This window comes from Cryptomeria japonica, chromosome 5 (genome assembly GCF_030272615.1).
Source record: "Cryptomeria japonica chromosome 5, Sugi_1.0, whole genome shotgun sequence".
Lineage (NCBI taxonomy): Eukaryota > Viridiplantae > Streptophyta > Pinopsida > Cupressales > Cupressaceae > Cryptomeria > Cryptomeria japonica.
Window position 1 is genome coordinate 831,349,660 of NC_081409.1, and position 22,841 is coordinate 831,372,500.

Consider the following 22,841-nt stretch of genomic DNA (forward strand, 5'->3'; position numbering starts at 1 on the left):
GAAGCAAATTACCTATATTCAGTCCTCCATTTAATAAATATGGTCAACTTAAATTGAAATTAATAAAAAAACAACTAATGAGAGTCTTAATGGGAATAAATTTGAAGAGTGAGAAGGAACAAAAATCTAAATGTGGTTTAAGACATTGGACCTTCAGGGTGCTGCTTGGCATCTTTGATGTCCTAAAACCTATTTAAATTTCAAACGTTTACAAGCAATACCCTAGAACATATGCTGCTGATATATATCTAATCTAGGATCTTAGAAAATAAAAGGCAGAGAAATGATAGCTAATTGATATAATCCAGAGGGCATATATACAAGCTTACATATTCCCCACAAACTTTCAGGAATAAAAGATAAGACGACAAACATCCATAAAGACAGCGCAGGTGATGATCTTGAATAATCCTCACATGCCTGCAAAGTAGGCAGAAATGACTACTATTTTTTAGCTTAATGTTAATAATGAATTCTAAAATACATTCACAAAAAGAAGAGATCAACAAGCAGAGCATACAACACACTTCCCTGAGTGCACATCGTACGAAATATCAATCACAAGAATTTTACTTGTGCCCTCGAGGTGAGATTTAGAAAGCCTGATCCATAGTAAGCCATAAATATCCCAATCAATTCCTTCCCATTTTGTAGAGATGATCTGGCAAAACACATCGTCCTCCTACTCTGATTCAAGTTTGCTTGCCCAAGACAATTCGTGAATATCATTAAGTATCCATTCTTCTCCTGTTTGGCCTCCCAGAACTAATGCTCTAGTTCCTCCAACTACGCAGGTACTATGACCCCAAGCAAATCTTGGTGGTTGTCCAGGGACATTCAACATTTTCCACATTGGTTTCTCCTCTGTTGGGTCCAAAAGATAAAGTTGTGAGGCTGAATGCAAACCAGCAACAGATCCACCAAAAATAAGAACTCTACCACCAGGGAGACTAACAGCCACATGATCAAGCCTAGGCGGAGGAGCAATTCCCCCTGGATTGCCTGCACCTGGCATCTCACTTCCAGTTAAGTATCTCCATTTCGGCTCTTCTTCACTGATATCAATTGTATAAACATCACTGGACCTCAGCTTTAATGGTCCACTTTTGGCAAGACCACCAAACATGAGAATCTTTCGGCCTTCATAGGCAGTGAGAGTGTGGCCCAACCTAGAAGGAGGACTCCATGAAACAGGTATCTCTCTCCAAATAGGCTTCTCCATGGTGAGATCCAGTAGAAAGGTATCACTGAGCATCACTCCAGAGTCCGCACACCCCCCTGAAACTATCAATTTTGTGCCATCCAGAGTACAAGAACTATGCCATGTTCGAGGAAGAGGAGGTGCTGAACCTGCAACTTCACGCCAAGTAGGATGTTGGGCATCCAAATCCATTGTGAAGACATCATTAAGTAAGCCCTGTCTGTTGCATCCTCCAAAAACCACTAATGAAGATCCACTCAAGCATGATAAGGTGTGCCCCCATCGACCTGGAGGTGGAGAACTCACTTTTACATGTCGCCATTCTGGTTTAGCAGCATTCAAATCCAAAACAAATGTGTCATTCAATCCTGTCATGTTAATCCCTTCCCCGCCAAATAGAACAAGCCTGTTTCCAGCAGCACAAGCACTGAAGTTGCATCGAGAAGGCTCAACTGCACCTCCAACTGTTAGTTTCCTCCATGCAGCAGCTTCAAGAGTGGTAAGTTCCCTGGCAAGGCGACCCCATCCTAACCTCTTTGCACCAGCAACTGTTTCCAACACACGTGTTGTTTCCCTGCCCCATGCATTTTGGCAAACCATTCGCCACAAATCCTCATTTTTTGTCAACTGATATAGTCGCTTGCAAACAGATCCAATTGATGCTACATCCCTTGGAGTTAACCGTGATAAAATCTTTTGTGCTAAGACTTCATCACTAAGCTGGAGAATCCCACAGATTTCCCGACAGAAATGTCCTTGACCAATTGGAGCTGGCCTGTACAAGAAAGGATCCAAAAATGACCGATCAACATATCGGGCGGAAGCCTCTTTGATCGAAGGAGATGGCAGAGGACCCAACTCAATCTTTGCTTCTGTGAACAACTGAATGCCAATGATGTGTGTAACTATCCCATCATCCCCATGAATTGGACTTAGACGTAACCTATTCAGCAAGGGTGTCCCATCCTTTCTAAAATTTAACAGTTCGCCCTGAAATTCAATGCCTTCATCCATACACCTCCTGATTTCTGAAACTACCACAATGTCAACCAAAGGATGTCTTCTCTGTGCAAATGGACCTCTGTATTGAAGAAATCGGCTGAAAGAGAACAGTAGCAACAAAAATCAATATCTATATTGTCTCAATCCCACTCAGATTCTTAGGGATAAATAAAAAAGTACTGTTCTATTACTGAAGATTATTTTTATCCACAATGCCGGAAAAAAAATTACAAAACAAGAAAAAGTATTTTAAAAGCAATGGTAGTAGTACTACCATAGTAACATTACACGCCAAAAACTCTTTAAATAAACCCGACTAATCACCACACTCTTTATTTGTCATGTTGCTTCCCAAGTATTTCAAAAAGAGGTTCTGAAGATTATATGTTTCCTTTTAGTTTTGTTGGCTCATTTTTTTCACTTACAAGAACAATAAAGCACAGGAAGAACGAAAAAAATTTAGTTTAGTGTTAAGGGTAGGGCATTTTAACTTTCGAAGTTTAAATTTTTGACTAATTGATTTTTGAGAAAATTATAAAAATCAATGAGGGTTTTTCCTTTAATTATATCTTAATGAGGTTTTGGTATAAAACAATGGGTCAACTCTAAAAATTGTAGGCTGTCTTCGATAAATGTACCACTTGTATACTATTTTTGGACCAACCATATTCTTATTATATAGACTTTCTTAGGTAAAAGTAAAATAATTGTTTTTAAAAATCATACTTTCTTTTTCTATAATTGGATATTTTAAAAAATTGGATTCTGCGAGGGGTAAGATGGGATTAGATCCAAAAGTTGACAGTGATAATACTCTGTCATGCTTTGCTGTATTAAGAAGTAAAGCTTGTGAGACTGCATCTGATTTCTGCCAGGATTGTTTGGCTCAGAAGAGATCATCTTGTACCACCACCACCACCCCCCAACCTTCCTCTGGTACTGCAGTAGGTGAGAGTACGGATGTAGAGGATGGACCCGCTGTTGATGATGAGGAAGATAAGGCTGCTAACTGGACCATTGTCCCCTTTAAAGAGACTCCCACTGGAGAGATTCTAGATGAAGCCATGGTGAAATATGGCAAGAAGAAAGCCCTTCGAAAGAAGGCCTTTAAAACTCCAAAGAAAAAGGCTAAGAAGAGCACTCCTCTGCTCGGATCAGAGCAGAGTTTTGAATTCAAAAGGAAAAGAGGGAGGCCTAAGAAGTCCATTGTGATGTCCCCATCTAAACAGTCCAAAAATGATGATGCCCGCTTTAAAATAGAATTTAATAATACATAATAATATAATTAAAATATAATATATATAACCAAATAAATGAATAGAATTAAATGAATAGAATTAACTAAATAAAATCTTAACGATAATAAATATAATAAACAAGATTTAATATATAATTTATATTTATTAAATATTAATATTTATCAAATTATAATATTAATTTTACAATATTATATTATTCACAAAATAACAAAGTACTTAGAAAACAATTATAATAATACATAAACTTCAAGGGGACTGCAGGTGTCAGAGATTGTCCCCTCAGCAACAGACAGTGATAATCAGCTTTAGTGTTTATTGGCAGTGATAATCAACTATTCATTGTTATTTATATAACAAAATTGAATTGCTATGCTTTAGAGAGGTGCGATTAGTAAAAGATTCAATATCGATTATCAGCAAGACAAGGAGATAGACGGGATTAAGGGAAATATCTAGCCCTGGTCAATACTAATACGATACAGATAAATACGTAAAGATTATTCAAGTTTCGTTGGAGACCAACCTTGACGTAAAAGAGATTAGTACATCAATGACTCGTAAATGTTAGAAGGTTAACAGCAGCGGACTATTATTATGGTTCGGGAAGACAATGATTAATGAAAACTAATTGGTGATAATTAGATTGCTAACCAATTATATGATTAAATGTCCGATTAGCATAAAGTAAAGAAGGCGATTATGAATGATTGGGGTATGTCTTTTGAAACATAGCCAATCATTCTAATTGTAAGATATAAAATGGGATATCCATCGATAAGGAATAAGGGGATAGAATTCACATACCTACAAAAAAGAAGATACCAGGAACAGCGAACATCCTCTCATTTTCAGACCAATATAAAGTTCGTATTTAATAAAGGCATATAGCGATAATATTGGCTACATCTTCATAGCTGTCACTACTTGAAGCTAAAATTACAGGAATTAATTACCCAGTCAATATCATAACAATTACTTATTTACATCAGCACTTTGTCTCAGTAAGTTTGATATCTACCTATATTTGCATACTTATATTGACTATATTGTGGTGAAGATATATGATTCTACATAGACGTTATTGTGGATTTAAAATAATATCCACTTATATCAGAATTAGGGTTGGGTAAAATACACCATTTTAAGATGGTCATCACTGAACATTAGAATTGAAAGAAATCTCACTGCTATTTCAGAATTTAGGTGAAAATATTAGGAACCCATACTAGGGGACATCACATCCATTGCCTCAGCTCATGAGGGGCAAGCTCGTAAAAGATCCCTGCCTATATGCTATGATAGATTTAGGACACCTATGGAAATTGCCCCATAAGTTGATCCATGGAAGTAAACCTCACATCTTGGAACGTTAGGGGACTTGAATCCCCTGACAGGAAGTATGTCGTTAAAAGATTCTTGAACATGAATAAGAAAACTGGCATATTACTTCTTCAAGAACTCAAAGCTGTGGATTACAGGCTTGATATTAGTTTGAAATGTATATGGAGAGATGCGAACTATGATACCACTAAACATGATAGAGGCAGAGGGGAGACTGCCATCCTTTTGCGTAATGTATGGAGCAAATATGTTTCAAGATGGCGACACTCACCTTGCAATAGATTGGTATGGGTTATATTGAAATACAAAGATATCAATTTTGGTATTTGCTCCATATGTGTCTCAAATGATTTCAAGGAAAGGATAGAATTGTGGAAATGGATGTGACAGCTTGAAGAGATTCCATGGATAATGGTAGGTGATTTCAATATGATAGAATCTCCCTCAGATAAACATGGAGGCAATAGGCTTGAATGGAAAGGATGTGAAAGAAAAATTGGTCAAGAATGATTAACAAATTCAGGTTTGTAGACCCCATGGCAGGTAGGAAGGCAAAGTCCAAAAACATCTAGTTTACATGGTGTAATTTTCAGCAAGGTCAGAAAAGAATCTACAGCAGGTTGGACAGATTATATTTTAATGATAATTTCTTTAAGGCCAGTAGTGATTATGAGGGAAACAGTGTTAGGGTAATCTCCTATACGCTGTCTGACCATCACCCTATCAATATTGTGATTACTCATGTTGGGTCTCAACGGATGACTTCTGTTAAGAAGGATGCTTTTGCCCTTAATACAAGTTTTTTAGAAGAGAATGATATGAAACAGGCTGTTGCTATTATTAGACAGTGTAATCTTGCGATCAGTAAACATAATAGTGCAATTGACAAATGGAACCAAAATGTTGCTAGCTGGAGGAATCTCTTCCAAACTGTAGGGAAGAAGAGAGCTAAGGATTTCAGAAGAGAGGAAACAGAAGCCCATCTCTTTCTAGTGAAAGTTGAGGAAGATGCACAGAATAATCCATCAGGATCTCCTGAATTGTATAACTTGCAGAAAGCTAAGAATAAACTCAGAAGAATTCAGAATATCTGGACATAGGGTGCCAAGATTAGAGCCAGAGTGAGCTGGCTGGAACATGGAGAGAAGGGCTCCAAATATTTTTTCAATCTGTTGAAACATAAGGAGGCCAGAGATAACATTGACAGTATCTGGGATAATGAAGTTACTATTTCTGATCAGGAAGAAATTCTTAAACTTTTGCACAGTACTTTCAGAACTCGTTTACTTCAGAAGGTGATGGCCCAAACAGAGAGAAAGCAAGGGAAATCATCAGGAATATAGTTCCTAGAAAGATCAGTGCGGAGGAGGAAGAAACTCTGGATAAGAGGCTGTCAGTGGGTGAAATCAAGGAAGCCATTATGGCTCTCAATAATGATAAGGCACCAGGGCCGGATGGGTTGCCGATTGAATTTTACAAAGAATGTATTAACTGGTTAAAAGAGGATCTCTTGCAGCTTTATGAGGCGGCAATGGATAAGGGTTCAATGGCTAAAGATATTAAAAAAGGTCTCATCAAACTAATTCCTAAAGAGGGGGGCAGGTCACTTATCAAAAATTGGCGCCCTATTACATTACTTAATGTGTCCTACAAGATATTTGCCCATTTATATTACTTAAGGAGACAGGAAAATATACTCCCAAAGGTCATTAACCCCACACAGACAAGTTTTGTTAAGGGCAGGTACATCTTAGAAAACCTTCTCACATGTTGGGAAGCGATAAATTGGGCACAAATTACTAATCAGAAGGCGACTATGTTGTTGTTGGACTTTGAGAAACATATGATAACATAGAATGGAGTTTTGTTAATTTTATGCTAAAGAATCTGGGTTTCTCTGATCACTTTTGTAAAATGGTTAAACACTCTTATGAGAGATGCTAGTGCATGTGTGGAAATCAATGGGGTGCAGTCAGAAACTTTTGGTCTCTCAAGGTCTATCAAACAAGGGTGTCCCCTGGCACCAGCTATCTTTGTAATTGCAACTGATGCTCTTTATTGCCTTCTCAGGGATTCCTCTGTTTCTCCTCCATTCAAAGGTATCTCTCTCCCAAATGGGATTGACCTTTCCAATATTCAGTTTGTTGATGATACAGCCATCCTAGCCGAGCTAAGTGAGAAGAATGTCGATATTCTGATGGACAAACCCGATCTATTTTGCCTGGCTTCAGGCAGAAAAGTCTCTCTATCTAAATCCATTATGCTGGGATGAGATTCACATCCCCCTACATGGTCTCAAAAACACTCACTGATGTGGGGGGACCTAATCATTTGGTTACATATTTGGGCGTACCTTTTGCCATCTGCCCTAACCTTGAAGCAATGTGAGAATGGATTAAAGGCAAGATTGATAAAAACTCAGAATGTGGAATAAACATCCTATCTCTTGCTGGGAGGTTTCAAATTTGTCAAAAGATTCTCTCCTCTTACAATATATATTTTGCCTCGGCCTGGCTTTTCAGTAATTATCAGTTTTGTCATATTTAGAAGCAAATCAGAGAATTTCTTTGGTCAGATAGGAAAGGAGGCAAGAAGCTCCATGCAGTTAAATGGCAGTGGTGCAGTATAAGTAGGAGTAATGGTAGCCTAGGACTTAAATATATAAGGTGGCATGGAATTTCGCTGGCAGCGAAGTGAATTATTAAGGCCTTGCAAGGGGATGAACCCTGGAAGATACTTGTAAGACATAACCTCTCACAGTCTGTCCCTAAATGAAATACTTCTTGGAAGGGTTATCAATCTATGACATTGTTTCTGGATCTTTTAATATCAAACTGGTTGGGTCTGTTCTCTTTAAATCAGTCTGGAAAACCTGGGAAATTGTAAGGAAATTTATTGCACAAGGCATTTTGTGGGAAAATAATGAGGTGTGGGGAATGGTCTATATGGTGGAATTTGGAACATAATGAGAAGCCTTTGGCTCTTCTTCAAGGATGCTCTACCGAACTATGGGCCCGCAAGGGGCTGGAAAAATTCTCAGGTATCATCAAGGATTAATATTGGCCTATGGACAAACTTCTTCGTTGCTTTCTAGGATTGCAAATATGGTGGAAGCATGGGTTGATCTCCAAGACATTCAAGGCAGAATTGTTCTATGCCTTAGCGTATTGAACAGAATTCCGAAGAAGGAATTAGTATATGGAACTGTGATTGCAGCCGGAGCTGCATATGACTTCAACAGTTGGCACTGGACATTGGTTGCACGAAGTGAAATTTTAGAGCAAGTTAACGCTGATAGTGTCAAAGCTGGGGAGCAGATAAAAGAAATTCAAGATAAGATCCTCCTTGTAGTTGTAGATGTGCTTGAAAAAGAAACAATTCGAGAAAAGGATATGCAGCTGGAAAGTTAAAGCTTAGCGCTCAGGGAATTTTCTTCACCATCACAGGACCAATCCTGAAGCAAAATTTAACCAAGGCATCGAACCTCTTGTCCATCCGAGTTGCCTTCCAAAGACAAGAATTGGAGTGGGAAGTTGATTTTGCTGTATGTGCAAATGATTTGGATGGATTGGAATTCAGGGTCAATATGCTGCCACATGTCACCATGGAGGAGGTCACCTGATTGTGTCCAGGTTCATTGAACATTTTGTTGCTCAAAAGGATAAGGATGTGCCTTCGCTCCTCGTGCCACTTGTCTAGCTTGCATTTGTCTCTTGTTTTCTTTTGGTAAACCCTAATTAAGGTTGTGGTGTCTTAATCTCAGTCGTTGATCTTAGATTGATCTCAGCCACTCATTTGTTTTCAAAAACTCTATATAAACCATCATTCTCTCATTTTCATGGTAGTTGTGGAGAGATTTATGAAATTGTTGCTTAGAGCTACTTAAATAATAAAATGTTCATTTGCAAATTTGCTTTAAAGTCTTATTGTTATTAAGTGGTTGTATGGTTGCATACTTTCTTCAACGATAGAATAGACTAGAAAAGATTTCCTTAAAGTAGATTTGCTTTCAAAATTGTTAGATGAATGAAGGATTTGATAGTTTTGATTGGTGAAACTCTTGCTCATACTTTCTTTGTATGGATGATTTTCGTTCAAAGTGTAAAGTTAGCCTGAGCTTATGATGTGGCTGCTTCAACTTTTGCTTCGAGTAAATATTGTTTGATTAATGGTATTATTCACAAGTATAAAAATCTTAAGCACAACCTTAGAAGATTGCACCCGCTTTGCGTAGTTGTCCTAGTGTGGTGAAACAAAGTGTCGTTATTGGTTTCACTCAGTCTTTATTGTCTCTTGAGTTAATAGGAATAGCTTAGAAGTAGCATAAGACTTCTGAACCTTTATCCTTTTATCCTTTTTTGGAGTAAGTCCAAAATTCGAAAAATTCGAAAAAAAAAAAAAAGAGAGAGCATTCATTACCATATTCATCTAAGTCCTAGCTTGCGAATGACATCTTTTGAAGTGTAAGTCCCCCTTGTATTTCAACATACATAACCAAGGAAGCTATATAACATAAAGTCGTCCGTTCGCACATATAGACCTTGGAGTTGCCTTGTGGTCTTGATGCAGAGGTAGGGTTCAACTCAACACAATGTAGACATATTTCACAATCAATGGGCTCATATCCTATCTTACATCCCAAAACAAGCAATCATATTATAAAGCTTCACTCTCAAGGACAAGTCCTTGGCATTTCAAGACTTTAAATGGACATGGGTTCCTCATAGAATGGTTCCCAATCAACACTTCACTACCACTCTTCACAAACTCCAAGTTACCCTTCACCATAACACTATGCTTCATCGGCTACAAACACCAATCTTTGTTCATTTGACAAATACACACTATGAAGATTTTTCCACACACCTAACATCATTTCCAAAACAAATCCACTTTGGTGGATGCTAATCTTAGCAAAACACCAAACCTTCCACCTCAATGTCTTATCAGTCGTGAAACCTGGAAATACAGTCCCTAGGGCACCAAAGAAACCATAGCAAACTTAATTATTAAACCCTGAAACCTTGGAATATGAAAGAATACATAAAAATGAACCATACTATGGACTCTTTAGACCTTTCCACTAAAGGAATCAAAAAATATACCATTTTATTTACTCACTGCTACCCCAAATTTCTGAACAAGGCTGTTAGGAATATTGGTTTGTTAGACCCATCAAACGACATTTTCTTTAGGACTGGCAAGAATGAAAAAGTTATGTAATTCACTTATCTTTCCAAACATATAAGATTCAGACCCTCATCATGTCCATACAGGATGTACTGAACAAAATAGCAGCAAATTTCTGGGGAAAATCAAACTCAGAAAAATGGACTTACAATCCCTAAAATGACCATATCTTTAGCAAATCTCAATGAAAATTACTCAAACAAAAAAAAAGAAATTAGATTCATCCCATTATCATCTCCAATTGAATTCAAGCCTTTAACAATCTGTACAATAATGTACAATTTGCTGCAACAGAGAAAAATATGGAAAAATGTAGGTAAATGGAGTTTATTCTATGGCTTGATCTTCAAAACTCCAACAACCACCCCAGAAATTTGACCAAAAGGTTTTTTAAACTTATTTCAACCCAAACTAGCTCCTCAACCGACCCAAAACCAACTTTTAAACTTCCATGGCCGTTGGATTTCCACTTTTACAACTTTGCAATCTTGCATTTTGCATTATGACAACTTTTGCAATATTTAACATATGACCTCAAAATGACCTTATAGGACCTAAAAAAGACTCAAACTACTTCAACATGGTCTATTATACCTTCTACATGATTAAATAAATTTTTGGAGCATCTTTGAAATATCCTTTGACAAGCAAAAACAAACAAAAACTCTACGCTAGATGCAGCAAATACATTTTTATTGATTTTCAGATTTCTGGAAATAAACTAGAAATGAAATGATCAGAACCATTAAGAAATTTGCAGTTTGAAGACATGTTCTACCTTATTACATATTCTCCAAAGCACTCACAAAACTTAGTGTCCGCGGATAGCTGTTTGTATCCCTGAAATCTTCATGAAACTTCGAGAACTCGGTGACTTCTGGAAGTCTGGAATGAGTTGCGGACTTCCTAAATCCTGAACTTCATGGCTGATTAAACTACTGCAATCCTCAACGGATGCTGGATGCTGATCCCACGCAGTTACACTAACATGCAGACCTTGGGTGGCCGTCCAAGCTGATTATCACGGGGTTTTTGTCCCAGGGCAGGTAGAGAGAAATAATAAAAATCAGAATCATCAATAATATGCTCCGCCTTAACTCTTCTCCAACCTTTAGAAGACAATCAAACCTAAAATCCACGCCCACCCTAATTCCTATAAATCAGGCGGCTTTCTTAATTAATTCCAGTGATAATACTTTTCCTTAAAAGTATTCATCAATTATGTATTTAGCGCCCCCTCCATAAAGCATAAGGAATCTAAAGAAAATGACAAAATGTTTGGATAATGAATTGCAATGGCCCCATCCTCATGACTGAAAATCAGGAGTCACTTAAGTGAACATGGACCCCGCCACCTTATTGAAAACAACCTCCTCTTTATTCACTAAAATCGACTAAGTGTTGGAGGAAAACTTACACTTAGCGAGTTGTTTACTGAGCTACAGCGGCGTTAGAGAGGGGACATGACAGTCCTCCCTTCCCAAGATTGCTGGTCCACAAGCAATCGTAGGTTTGGATGCTGTAGTATCTCCTCACCTTCCCAAGAAGCATCATCCAATGGTAACTCTTTCCACTTAATTAGATATTCACGAACAAACTCTTTCCACTTAATTAGATATTCACGAACAATCTTGTTTCTTAACTTCTTTTCCCTCCAATCTGCAATACCCTCAGGTTCAAGAATCAACTTCCACTCTTCGTCCAATGGTGGCAATTCAGGAAAGGTAACTATCTACTACCCCAATGCTTTCTTTAAGCAAGACACATGGAAAATATTATGGATCCTACTGCCTGCTGGTAGTTCAAGTTCATATGCAACTTCTCCAATTTTCCTCAGTACCTTGTAAGGCCCATATAACCATGATTTCAACTTTTCTGCTCCACTGCTTTTCAAAGAAGACTGCCTATAGGGCTGCAAGAGTAGGAAAACCAAGTCTCCTACCTGAAAGGTCCTCTCGACTATATGTCTATCTGCATACATTTTTTGTTGGTTCTGAGCCTATGGGATATTGTCATTCAATGCTTTGAGAATGTCTTGGTAACATTGTATGGTTTCTTTTGCTCGGGGTACTTTGCTATCATCAAAAACCAAATCTATAAATGACAAAGCTTCGTACCCATACAACGCTTTAAACGGAGACATCCCAATACTCATGTGGTAGGTAGTATTGTAACAATACTCACCTAAATGCAACCATTTGACCCAAGCACGTTGCTGTCCTAAAATGTAGTTTCTAAGATAGCCTTCAACCCATTTGTCTACAATTTCGGTATGCCCGTCTGTTTGAGGGTGATAACTGGTACTGGGTGTCAATTATGTCCCTGCCAAGCGGAATAACTCCTACCAAAATATGCTGATAAATCTGCTATCCCTATCCCTGACAATGGTTTTAGGGAGACCATGCATTCTGAACACTTCCCGAAAAAATAAATCAGCAACCTGAGAAGCTGAGTAATCTATAGCAATGGCGAAGAAATGGGAATATTTTGTCAGTCGATCCACCACTACATAAATGCAATCCTTTCCTTGTACTCGTGGAAGTCCTGTGATGAAATCCATAGATATCCCCTCCCACTTCTGTTCTGGAATGGGTAATGGTTGTAAAAGACCTACCGGAAAAGTGTGCTCTGCCTTATTCTGCTGACATGTCAAACATTCACGGACATGTTGTAGCACATCATCTTTAAGTCCCTTCCAAGAGAATCTCTCTTACCTGCCTATAAGTTTTGAAAAACCCCTGATGTCCAGCCAGAGGTGAGTCATGTAACGCTTTCATAACTCCCTGTTTTAGTCTAGACCTAGGTACAAGGTAGATCATGTTTTTGTAATATATTACTTCACCCACAACGACATACCTATCATCATGTACCTTTCCATCCACTATATCACAAGCAAAGGAGTCTTTAGTGTATTCGGACAGCAGCTGCGATTTCCAATCAGCAGAAATTTCTGAAAGTGAACATAGAGTGGGTCTTCTAGAAAATGCATCAGCAACCACATTTTTCTTTCCTTTGATATATTCCACCTTAAAATCATATGCTTGAATCTTACTTACCCACTTCTGTTGGCATTCATTGAGATACTTTTTCTCTAAAAAATACTTCAGACTATTATGATCAATCCTAACAATGAATTTTGCACCCACCAAATACTGTCGAAACTTGGCTAATGCATGCATGATAGCCAACATCTCTTTGTCATAGATGGAGTACAATTTCTCTGGATCTCTGAGTTTTATGCTCTCAAACACAATAGGATGTCTTTCCTGAATCTGCACCGCTCCAATTCCCTATCCTAAAGCATCACATTCCACAATGAAAGGCTTCGTGAAGTCAGGGAGTGCTAGTACAGGACATGTGCTCATGATGTCCTTGAGCTTCTCAAAGATAACCTGAGCCTTTGTAGACCACTGAAAAGCCCCTTTCTTTGTAAGATCAGTCAAGGGAGAAGCTAACTAGGAAAAACCTCGTACAAATCTTCTGTAGTAGCAACATAAGCCCAAGAAACCTCTCAAATCAGAAATGTTCTTAGGAGGTGGCCAATCTACGATTGCTTGTATCTTCTCCTGATGAACTTTTACCCCTTCAACACCAATCACGTGTCCTAAATAAAGAATCTCTGACATTCCAAACTCACACTTGGAAGTTTTAGCGAACAATGATTGTTATTCCATGATACTTAGAACAGTATCTAAATGCTGCAAATGTTCTTCCCAAGTTTTACTATATATTAGTATATCATCAAAAAATACTAATACGAACTTCCTCAACTGCTCACGGAAAACGTGATTCATACAAGATTGAAAAGTTGCTGGTGCATTTGTGAGAACAAAGGGCATGACAAGGAATTCAAAGTGCCCAAAATGACAATGGAATGTTGTTTTCTGAATGTCTTCTTCCCTCACACTTATCTGATGATAACTTGACCGTAGGTCAATTTTGGAAAAGAAAACTAAACCATTCAGCTCATCCAAAAGTTCATCTATCCTAGGTATAGGATATCTATTCTTAATAGTTCTTTTGTTCAATGCCCTATAATCAATACACATGCGTAATGTGCCATCTTTTTTCTTGACCAGCACTACTAAAGATGCAAAAGGGCTAGAACTTGGGCATATGTGTCCCATCTTCAGCAACTCCTTAATTGTCTTTTCAATCTCTTCTTTGAAGTGACGAGGATGCCTGTAAGGAGTGGTATAACTGGTTTTGAACCTTCTTCCAGCTCAATCACATGCTCAAATCCCCTATCAGGAGGACGTCCTGGAGGAATATCTCCAAACACCACACCATGTTTATCTAACATAGATTGTATATCACCATGGTAAGAGGGTTCCTTATTTGGCAGCATTGTTAGAAACAAAGCAGTGAGCTGCCCACTCAATGTCATCATGGCGGAAGAGGGCTTCCATTCGTTTTGTTGAGACCACTCTTGGTCCTCCATCTGCCATAGCCTTCAGTATGGTTTTCTTACCTTCAACCATAAACTCTAACTGCATATGTTTGAAGTCTTGAACATAACTCTCTAATGATTCAAGCCACTGTAGACCCAAAATAGCATCCACATTATTGAGACCAAGAACATAGAAGTCTCCTGTTAAGGTATAGTCTCCCATCTGAATTTTCAGCTATGGTATGACACGGGTACAACTCAAGGGAAAACCATCTGCCACAATCACATTAAATCCTGGAAATTCTTTTGCTTGTAGTCCTCATCTATTGACTAAGCCCTCATCAATAAAGTTATGAGTGGCACCGCTGTCCACTAAACATACCATTCGCTGCCCCTTAAGGACTCCTTTCAGTCGGAAAGGTCTACCTCTCGGAATGCCTGAAAGAGTAGCTATGTGTGGGTTTTCTCTAACAGTAGTGTCTTCCAACTTAATCTGTTCTGGCTGATCTCCTTATGTGTTATTTACCTCATAACTGTCCTCTACTTCATCCTGACTTTCCTCCTCTGAATGCACTTCAATCAAATGAAGTTTACCTTTTCCAAGGCAGCGGTGTCCTGGTTCCCAAGGCTCTTTACAAGAGAAACATAGTTTCTTCCTCTGTAGTTCATTTCGTGACTCTTGGTCAACCTTTGAAGGTATGCTTCTGGGCTGATTAAAAATTGTGTTTTTCTGCTGACTTGGGCCCTTTTTATCATTTTTCCAAGAGCTGAACTCTTTCTTTGGAAGCTGATATGGAGCTGTAATCTCCAGATCCATTGCCAAACCAATAGCATCATCAAGCGAACTAGGTCTATGAGCTTTCACTAGACCTTTTAGCTTGTCATTGAGACCTTCCACACATTGTGACCCTCTTCTGAGGCATATCTGGAACCATTATTGCAATCTTCTGGAATTCATTGATATATGTTTCAAGTTGTTCGGTTTGCTTCGATTGGGCTAACTCCTTGTAATATACCTCTATATCCTTCCTGTCAAAACGGGTGATCAGCCTATTAACAAATTCTTCATATGACAATCTTGACAACTTTTTCCCCTCTATGACAACATTGACAACTTACTGGCAACTTTTGTACCATGAACCCAAAAGTGTTTCCCAGCACGTTTGTTGATTACAAATCACTACAAAAATGGCCTATAGACACAAATCAAGGAATATTTTGAAAGTTTGACTCATGGAAGCATCAATGGTCTTGGGTGCCTCTGCACCATATTCTCGCAATCTTGGCACAAGTAGTGATTTTGTTCAGGAGAGGATAGAGTGTCCTTGGATATTTTATTCTAATGTTTGGTGAATGATAAAACGTACACCAAGAGCTGTGTCAATGCCCCTATACTTTTTCTGATTAATTTGCATGCAAATTTTCATGTTTTGCTATTTCCCTTAGTGATCTTGTAGTACAGATCCATTCTATGACAAATAGCATAATAGCACAGGCTTCAAGATTGGATGTCATTTTATTCTTTACTTTTCCCCTCCAATATGCACCCATTCTATGATATTTTCTTATCACTTGTAGTGATCTTGTAGTACAGATCCATTCTATATAAATAGCATACATGCAAATTTTCATGTTTTGCTATTTCCCTTAGTGATCTTGTAGTACAGATCCATTCTATGACAAATAGCATAATAGCACAGGCTTCAAGATTGGATGTCATTTTATTCTTTACTTTTCCCCTCCAATATGCACCCATTCTATGATATTTTCTTATCACTTGTAGTGATCTTGTAGTACAGATCCATTCTATATAAATAGCATAATAGCACAGGCTTCAAGATTGGACTGTGTCGTTTTGTTATCTTCTTTTCCACTCAGATACACACCAATTCCATCATGATTTTTCTTTCTTGTACCACATCCAGAAAGAAAGACTTGTCGCATTTGTATTTCCAATTGTTTGCAACTCTATTTACTTCAAAAATTCCACACCCCAGAAGCTTTATGTCACACAAAGTATCCTAGCACTCTTGTTGTTCTAGGTTTCAGACATGAAAATCATGATATTGTATAGAATTACTAAAAGGTCTCTATAATTGAAATATTAAAAAGTGCCCTAGAGTGCTTGTCAAAATATTGGAGGCAATCAACCACAGAATACATTGCAAAGGAATGTCAATATATTGCACATAATTTACAGCATTGGGCACCTTGATCATGACCACTGAAATTCATACTATAAATCTCAATTGCTGATATTCAGAAGCAAAATAACAACCATGGCCAAGGAATATGAGATTAAAATCCTCTAACAGCCTTCAAATAGACCCCACGACTAAACTAGAATGATACGCAGATATGCATGTATAGCTAAGTAAGCTCCAAAGTTAACGCATTCATTCAAAAAATATTGTTTTTATGGTTGACACTCAGAGTACTTTGAAAATATAAAAAACAAGCAATATGGCATGCATCTTGTTTTCAATCTAGATGCCTATAAACGCTTCCTTATTCCTGTCCATGGATATAAACACATTCAATGTGAAAGGTTTCTATAGGATGTTTGTTGCATAGGATCCAGCTAATGGTCTATTGTGGTTATTTCAAACAGCAAAATCTAAACAATTTGTTACAAGCACTATTTCTAATTGTCATATGAGGCTATTAGAATCACTCCTAGATATCAGATATGCATATGAGGTTTTCAAGCCTAGTGCCTGAATCTGGAGTTAATTTACATTTGGAAATTTATAACTTTATTAAATTAGAATATCTTTCTCAAAATGTCATGGCAGCCAGTTATGGAGCCCTACACAAAGTAATTTTCTTGGCAATGCCTCTGTTTGCATGCCTGTTTGCATTCAGGGAAGTTAAAGAGTTTTGTTAAAATGTCAATTGATGTTACTGTTGTATAAACATAGCTTGTATTGGTTATTCCTATTTTTTTGCTTTTTGCATCTGAATTTTGCGTGCACTCGGGTTATGTAGAAGCTTTGCAAAACATATTTGGATATTTTGTTTTGGGGAACAGTTGTTTTTGGACAGGAATGCCCAACCTTGGGACTAATGTGTTGTTGTCAAGGTTAGGACTGCTCAATCTTAGCACTAATGTCCTGAAACCTGACCTTTTCAAGAAAGTAAATAGATGCCTTTAGATATTTTATGGTGTTTTATAAAAGCCTATAATTAAGATATCTGAACCTTCCGATGAGTTGGGCTCTTGATTTCTAGATGCTCCTGGTACACCAGAATCTGAAAGACTGAAAGAGGCCAAGAAGTAATAAAAAAGAGTACTAAATGTAGCAGCGGGTATACACTATACAGCAAAGTAAAGGATGTGTTCCCTTTATGAACCACCATGGAAAATATGAGATAGGAATACACCTCAGAATCCCCATACATGATAAGGAATAGTGTATGATGTCAAAATGCAATAACAACTCCATGGAGGTACAAATTGAATAACATATGATAAGCTTAGTATTACATAGCAGGACACTAGTCATAGGTCAATAATCATTATATCAGGTAAGGAGCAGTCTATATTAACAGTACCATCCTCTAGAACGCACACGGAGCATGAATCCCATTCAAGGATCAATATGATCTCCGGATAAAATCTGAACTGAAAAGAAAAATGCACCGAGTATAATCTGAAACATGAACAAACTTGAAACCCCAAAATCAACATATGTATATATGCTGCATACAACAGTACACATACATTTATGGACCGGTTAAAAGACACTCAAACCATTAAAGGCATATGTTGACACTGACAAAACTGAAACTCCGGCAGAAACAGTGTTGATCAGAAAGGTATGATAACTCGGCTCATAAATGCTGTGATGCAATTAACCACTAAGCGAGGGCATTCCTAAACTGATGCACCAATTAAAGCTAACATTCAACATCATCCAAGAATTAAATGGCTTACTCCTTATCACGATGATACCTTTGTCAATCATGCAATCCATTACTTGATCGCTTTATCTACTCACCCCTAATTGGTAACTACATTGTCATTTATATTACCATTACAAACATATCTTCTCGTTGGCTGATTACTTTCCAGACATTAAAACTTCAAGTTCATTATACACTGCTGGTATTATGCATCTTTATATAGGCAGTTTTGACATCAAGTGTAGTTATTATTATTAACTTTTCACAACTACTTCTAGGCCTATCTAATTGATTAAATGCCCTTCACAAAATGGTACAGCCCTTGTACATTGTTAAAAGATTTATCACTCTAGTTGTCATAAAGCTTCTCAACTTTGTCTTAGATATAATCATTCCATAACTTATAAAAGCAAGAAACCTAGACATATCTGTATAGCTATCATAAACAGTATGTAATAATGGAGAAAAACTTCTTTTAGGGCATAATATGTTTCTCAAAATCACTGCAGCGGTCATAAGTTGAATTTGATGCTCTTTGTACCAAAGGCTCTTCTATTCTCTAACTCCAAACAGACCTTTTCATTTCACAAGCGGCTTATCACACATTGTGAAACATCACTAAAATAAATAGAGTACAGAGCATGATTGAACATAGTAATCTGCTACTAAGTCGAGCTTCTTTCCAAATTTTATGCAGTCAAACTCATAACATTTTACCCTCTCTCAAATGATTGTAATAAGGTACAACTACCATACAAACAGTGATATTCGGTGAACTAATTCCTAACATGTCATGTCCCCTCTTTAGCTCTGTCTAGCAAAGACATGTGAGTTAGCCTATCATGGAGTCTTGTAGGTTGGCAATGGTGGATAGAGACTCAGTTAGGATATTTAGTGTTTGGATTTGGTGTTTTTGGCAGTAGTAGACCAGTTTGGAGCAGTTCCTTGATTTTAGGAGGCAGTTCCTACATTTTAGGAGGTTGTGACAGTGTCCAGGGTTGGGGTTCCATGAGACCATTCCTTGGTTTCAGTTTCAGGAGATTTGGGTGTGTTTCCTAGTTTCTAGGAGCATCCCTAGATTTTAGGGATGAGACTGCCAGTTGATCCATGATTTCCGACATCAGTCACAGACAGGTGACAGGTTCCGTTTCAGACTTTTGGATTCATTTGAGCCTTCTGCAGCTATTTGGGTTATATTTTTAATATATTTAAATATTTCCTAAGTTAGCGTTTAATTAATTAAATAAGGCTATGTTTATAGCCATTTTGGAGTACTAAGGGGTTTTTGGCTTCATCTGGATGCATATGCCCATGTGTTATAGCTCGTTGGAAAGGTCTTGAACTTTTCTAAATGTTTCCCATTTGTCAGGGCCTCTTTTGATGAATGGAATTCTTTTATATTAAAAAAAGTGGCGTTTTCTCTATACTTGGCGACTAAAAATGAGAAATAAGACTTTATAAGCCTAAGCGCACTTTTCATACACTTTTAGGGTTCTAGCTAGAGGGAAGGAGTTATAAGGAGATGGTAACCTAATTATCAAGTATCTTCTACACATTTTACATCTTGGATTTGAGATTTTGGCTCTGGAAGAGCTTTTCAGCATCTGGGACGCCAACCCCAATGCCTTGCCTGTTTGGGACGTAGCCCCCAATACAGTGGTTTGGATTTGCTTGCAGTTATTAGCATCATGGAGATTGTACGGCACACTTTCTGGAGGTTTCAGTGATTCTGACAGAGTTCAGCGTGGGGTTTGGGGGTTTCTATCCAGTTGGGTGTACTTGGCAGTCGTACGGCTGTACCTGGCAGCCACTTTCCTTCCCACGTGCAACACTTGGAGGGCTGGAATCTTGCCGCAGCTTCATTCCGGTTATATTACTCTTTCAGCATCCAGGTTGGGTTCATTCCTGATTGTAATCTTCCTAAAATTATTGGAAATCTTCATCTGGTCATATATTTGATTTTATATTCAAAAATCTGCCTTGAATCGAATTTGTTTTGGTTGTATATGAACTTCATTTTCAGTACTTTGTTCATGTACTTGTACTTCATTTATTATTTGTTGAAAAATCATCAAAACACAAAAAGAATTCAACCCTTCTGCGACTTCTGTCTATTTCTGAAAGAAAATATTAATAAACAGGAAAAATCAATTTAAAATAATAAAAATTACAGCAGTTCAGCAATAGAGATCCATCAGGGATCTTTCAGTGGTATCAGAGCCTGCATCCTGCCAGCCTGTAGGGTTTATGAGAAATTGTCACATCTAGGTACTGGATAAAAAGTTTTGATAATTCATTTCAGCATCTGGATACTGGATAAAAGGTTTTGATAATTCATATCAGCAACTGGGTAGTTGTCAGCCTACACATTTATGCTTACAGTTGACAGCTGGTAAGACAATATGCTGGCCAAAGTCCCAAAATTGTTGAGAACAAACTTTTATTTCAACCTCCGGGATCCGTTGGGATATCAGTTTAGTTATAGGTAAATACCATAGCTAGAACTAAAATTGGGCACTCAAAAGTTTCATCTTCTCCAACACGTAAAAGTAGGATGCCTCCTGCGAAGATATTTAATGATACAGTTATGAGCAGCTATCATCGGTATTGTTCTCTTCCTAAGATGATACGTGAGCTCCTTTCCTTCACACAATTTATGGGTGTACCCAGAGCAGACGAAGATAACTTGGTAGCTACAAGTTCAGATCAGGGGCAAAGAAGGAAAGAAGAATCAAGGGTGTAGGAATCAGGAATGGACAGAGAACTTTCATTTAGGGGTAATATACCTCTACATAAGAATGTTTTGGTGCCCTCAAGTTCCAATGAGTGGGACAAGAATTTATGTGATGGTTTTGTTAGACATGTGGATTCAACTCAAGGAGACATTAGGACAGCTTTGGATAAAGAATTGTCCTCACCTTCCGTGCAGGGGATTTCCCAAGAGGAAACTGATTTAGAGGTTAGCAATTCTGATTTTTATGACAGCAGTGAGGTACCTTTGCATCAACTTGAGGTATCAATGTCTACACTTGTACAAGATGGTGCCAATGGGCTGTCACATGAAGGTATTCAAAGTTCGGGTACCAATGATGCTTGGAATGTTGAGAATTCATATCATCGTGATTCTGATTTTAAAGATCAGACCTTAGAATCCAGCCCAATATGTTCTCTTAGTAGCACTAGACCCCAGGATCGTGAGCCAGTGGGTTGTGCGGACACATGGGATGCAGAAGAGAGTGATGACAGTGCATTTTCAGCAGTATCATCATTGATGGATGTGGTGTTCTCAGAGGCACAGAGCAGCAGTACTTTGGATGAGGTTGTATCCATGGCCGAGTGCATACACGATGTTGACTACAGAGAGGTACAGGATACAGATACAACTTCTTTCCAAAATGTAGATTTTGAGTTTGTACAGTTACAGGAGAGCCAACATTCTCGGACTCCTCATCACCTGATTGGACAACTCAAGGTTGATGATAGGCGTATAGACACAGTTATTGAGCATTTCGATGTCGCTCACCAGTTGTTGGCTACACATAGTTGGAGCACCCTCATGATTGATGAGCAGGGCAGCAGTGATTTTTCCTTACCAAAGTTTCATGCTCTTTATGGAGCCATTGGGATATTGAAGCATGAGTATTTACAGTTAGTGGCTGATCGAGATTATCTCCTTCAGAGGGATTTTATTAGTTATGGTGCTTTCTTGAGGAAAGAGGAGGAAGTTGATATCCTCTCTCAGGAGCTTGAGGCGACTGTTGTTGCATGGGAGGATACCCAGTTGTCCCTTCAGGAAGCGAACTCCAGATTGGAGGAGCTTTCTGATAGATTGAGAGTGGCACAAACATCATCAGCGACAGATACAGTACAGTGTTCTACTGTGACATTGCGAGATTCACCAGAGAGTTGTGATTTGACTCACGATATTACTCCATCATTGTTTTCACAGGCGACTAGCAGTTTGTCAGCTGGTTGGGAGTATGATACTCCTGTTGACTTATTTCCTTCTCTGGAAAGCAAATCTTCTTTTACACCTCTTACAGCTGACGAGGGAAACTAGTATGTTTCACCGCAGAGCCATAGTGCTCAGTTGAGGTGTATTATGGATTTTGGATCTCAGACATATGAGTTGTCTTCGGATTCATGGTTTGAGAGTAGTGGGAGTGATGATGAGTTTGATGGACAAGATTATGACACAGAGCCATTGAGTGAGCCTATGAGAGTCCATTTAGATTACCTCGCGAGGAGTGCACTTCATTTCTCTTTTAGTCCGATTGTAGATGATTGGATGGCTCGCAGATGTGAGTTGGTTCGAGACTTATACTATCCGTGTTGCGATAGTGCTCTCCCATCTTCAGAGGATAGAGTTATTGATTACAGGCACCTGATCCAGCAGTTTGGGATGGATTGTTTGAGGGATCAGCAAACAATCAACCGTTATGATGAGCAGCGACCGTCAAAGTTTTTCATCTCCTTGACATAGAGACTTCATCCAGGATCATGGGGGAAGGATGATGCTTGGATTAGCAGGTGTGTTGTTGTGGATGGTTAT

General features: G+C 38.2%; 1 protein-coding gene across 1 annotated transcript in view; it reads right to left on the minus strand.

Annotated features, from left to right (window-relative positions):
* Window positions 1-274: 274 nt before the first annotated feature.
* LOC131075503 (adagio protein 1) overlaps window positions 275-22,841 on the minus strand; it is a 52,952-nt gene continuing 30,385 nt past the window's right edge. The window contains exon 2 of the mRNA XM_058012346.1: window positions 275-2,300. Within this exon, the coding sequence (XP_057868329.1) occupies window positions 683-2,300 (1,618 nt within the window). The 3' untranslated portion in view covers window positions 275-682. The remainder of the gene's footprint in view (window positions 2,301-22,841) is intronic.